At 33.5% G+C, this 3,085-nt stretch overlaps 1 protein-coding gene across 1 annotated transcript; it reads right to left on the reverse strand.

Moving 5' to 3' along the window:
- Positions 1–532: 532 nt before the first annotated feature.
- On the reverse strand, positions 533–2,812 carry LOC107882696. Its single transcript, XM_029492236.1, has 2 exons — positions 2,603–2,812; positions 533–2,537 (listed from the first exon to the last, which is right to left on the reverse strand). The coding sequence occupies exon 2, from the start codon at positions 1,780–1,782 to the stop codon at positions 1,117–1,119; it is 666 nt and encodes a 221-aa protein (XP_029348096.1). The 5' UTR covers positions 1,783–2,537; positions 2,603–2,812; the 3' UTR covers positions 533–1,116.
- Positions 2,813–3,085: the final 273 nt, after the last annotated feature.

Consider the following 3,085-nt stretch of genomic DNA (forward strand, 5'->3'; position numbering starts at 1 on the left):
ACAGATAGAGTTTATTTGAGTGATCAGTTTACTGATCTTTAAATTAAATGTATAGCATTTATTTGTTTCTTTACATGAGAAACCTTTTGCGATATAATTCTATTATTTGTGACCAGGAAAAATTTAATTTTATACTTCAAGATAGAGCTTTTAATAACAATTTAAATTTTTAGTTATAAAGCATATATATTATGTTTTTCTGTATGTATAATAATAACTGATCATTAATTATACATTTTATCATACATTTAATAGATTTTTAATTGTAATAATTTTATTTCATTTATAATTCATGTTTTATTTTTTCGTTTTGTGAATAATATAAATCTATAATGTAGTGATCGCCGTGCAGGACACGTTGAACACTAATACAATAATTATTTAACGACGTCGCACGTTCGTCGTTGTCTTGAGTCGTGGATGAGAAAGATAGGTGATAATTATAAACACTTTTAGACTTTTTAAAGATAACAATAATTTAACACTTTATTATTACAAATTCAAATACACAATAATTATAAGCACTGTCGTAAGCTTGTTAGACCTACGACGAGGGCTGACTATCTTCTAAGTAATGGTAGGCGCTCTACCCGTATTTATGTGGGTTCTAACAATGACGTACTAGTGGCGTGATAGCTATATTCTAATATTACTTCCCTAGTAATGTCGAATTGCATTATTGTGGAACTAGGTAAATCAACTTGTTGTTTTCACCTCTGATCTACACTTCCCGTTATATGCCTACATTACCTATTATAAATTATGGTTACCGGTATTTTTCCCGAATCAAAATTCCCGAATGGGCTTTTTCCCGAATGGTATTTTATCCGAAAATCCGAAAACCCGAAACCTTTTTTCCCGAACGACTTTTTCCCGAATCGAAATTCCCGAATGAACTTTTTCCCGAATGGTGTTTTATCCGAAAATCCGAAAACCCGAAACCTTTTTTACCGAACACCTTTTACCCGAAAAAAGTATAATAACATAATAAATGCTGTTGCGTTATCGTTAAATATTTTAAAATCGACAAATTATATGCATATAAAAATAAAAATTATTTAAAAAAAACTAAAAAGTATAATAACATAATAAATGCTGTTATCGTTAAAAACAAAATTACAAAACAATATTATGTGCGATTGCCCTCAGAAATTGTAACGGCTGGTATGTATTAAATTCAGCAGTAATGGACATTATTCGCTTTTGAAAATCCCGCCATTTTCTTTTTGGTAGTGCTCTAACTTTTCGTCCTAAACTCAGCTCCGCGATCATTATCTCAGCATCAGCTTGTTCTTTTTGGATCTCACCGAGAGCGGAGTAAAGATCTGGATGATGTTTTCCAATAACAAGCTGGAAGCGATTGTGCCACCCCTCACTTACATTGTTGGTTTTGTGTGAACCAGTTAGAGCGGCTTGGTGCTGATTCCAAATTTCTGGCGGATAACGTGGAAGAATTCCTCGTCTTCGCCCTCTAGCTATTACTCCTACAACATAATTTTTTTCAAAATATTCCAAAATTGGTAATAAATCTTCAGGCGCGTCATTTTTCAAAAGCGAGAAAATGCGAGGTACTTCAGCCAAAGGTACGAATGCCAACGCTAGCATCATATGACTGTACATTTTTAATGAACGATCATCAGGGTCATTGTATGTGGCTTGAAGACCAACAGATTGAATTTGTCGATACATTGATTGACCGAAATGAAAAAAGCAACAACTGAGAGGACAATTTGGATAAACTTCTTGACAAGCGTTGATTATAGATTTTTCAAAGTCAGTCATGATCTTAGCCGGTTCACAAACAATCCTGTGTTCGTTAAATGAAGATTGTACTGCTCTTAGCACAGTGGCATACTGAACCGTTTCTTTTGACGACAACAGTGCATATTATACAAATGGAATAGCAACTGTGTCATGAGCATCGTGTTGTTTGCATGTTCCCAGAATCGTGAAAACTTGTGTGAAAATAGTGGGACACACCTAAGAATTATGAAACAAAATCATATTGTTATATAATTACATTCAATGCCTACTTCAATAGATAAATAAATAAGAGATATTAATAAGAGATAATTAAGAGATATTAAGAAATGAAGAATAGCAAGTATCAGAATTTCAATAAAACGTTTAATTTTTCAAATATTAAAAATCTTAAGAGACATTTTTGTTAAACGCCGCGTCATGACACCCGGACACCGTTGTTCGCCGCGACGCTCGCGACGTATACGACGTATACCGGCGTACCCGTACCAATACACCACTGATTAACACATCATAGACATATACCTAGGTAATAAACTAATAAATATAATAAAATCCATCAAACCTTAAAAGTCCCGACTAAAAACCAGCAATCACTCCGGGCCAATAATTCTAAATTTCTCCGAGTCGAGAACACAACGACTCTACCTTCATTGACGGAATCATCATCAAGTGAATCGTAAATTAAAAAATGTTCACCCGTAAGCGTCTTTTGATACCGATCGGGAAGAGTACCAAAGTCATTAAGTGTTTTTGGATTGGGCGGCAAATTTTTCCTTAGGTATGTGTAAAATACTTAAAAATTAAATTGGATTCGTGGAAATTTGAAAAAAATAAATACCTCCGGACTTTACGCATTGATTTTTTTAAATTATCACGGTTAGGTAGTTGACTGAGAACCCCGTCAGATAAGCCAGCCATCTCTGTACGTAATATTTGAGCAGGTGGTAGTTGTGGTTGGTCCTCAGCTTTCCGCTTCAAAGAATATTTGATGATCTCTGCTTCACACTCTTCTTGGTTGGGAACATGGTCGTGATCGTCCAACGTTGATTCTCGTAGGTACAAAATAATTTTTATTTTCAAAAATATTGAACGCAGTAATAACTCTTGCTTTGCACTCTTTTTTACGTAACTTTTGACATTCCCAGTATGTTTTACCGTTGACTGGTAATTTAGAACGCACATAAATAAAACCTCCACAAATTAATTTTGTTTCACTCAAAATTTTAATTTCAGCCATGGTGATAGATTAAAATAAAATTAAAATGATTTTTCTAAGTATATAATCTTATATTATTTACAATAAAATGCACTGGAAAGTATA

The sequence above is a fragment of the Acyrthosiphon pisum genome, unplaced genomic scaffold (assembly GCF_005508785.2).
Source record: "Acyrthosiphon pisum isolate AL4f unplaced genomic scaffold, pea_aphid_22Mar2018_4r6ur Scaffold_21068;HRSCAF=22936, whole genome shotgun sequence".
NCBI lineage: Eukaryota > Metazoa > Arthropoda > Insecta > Hemiptera > Aphididae > Acyrthosiphon > Acyrthosiphon pisum.

What these genes read in the sequence shown, in the direction of transcription:
- LOC107882696 (XM_029492236.1), bottom strand. Translation starts at nt 1,782, where the DNA reads ATGACTGACTTTGAAAAATCTATAATCAACGCTTGTCAAGAAGTTTAT.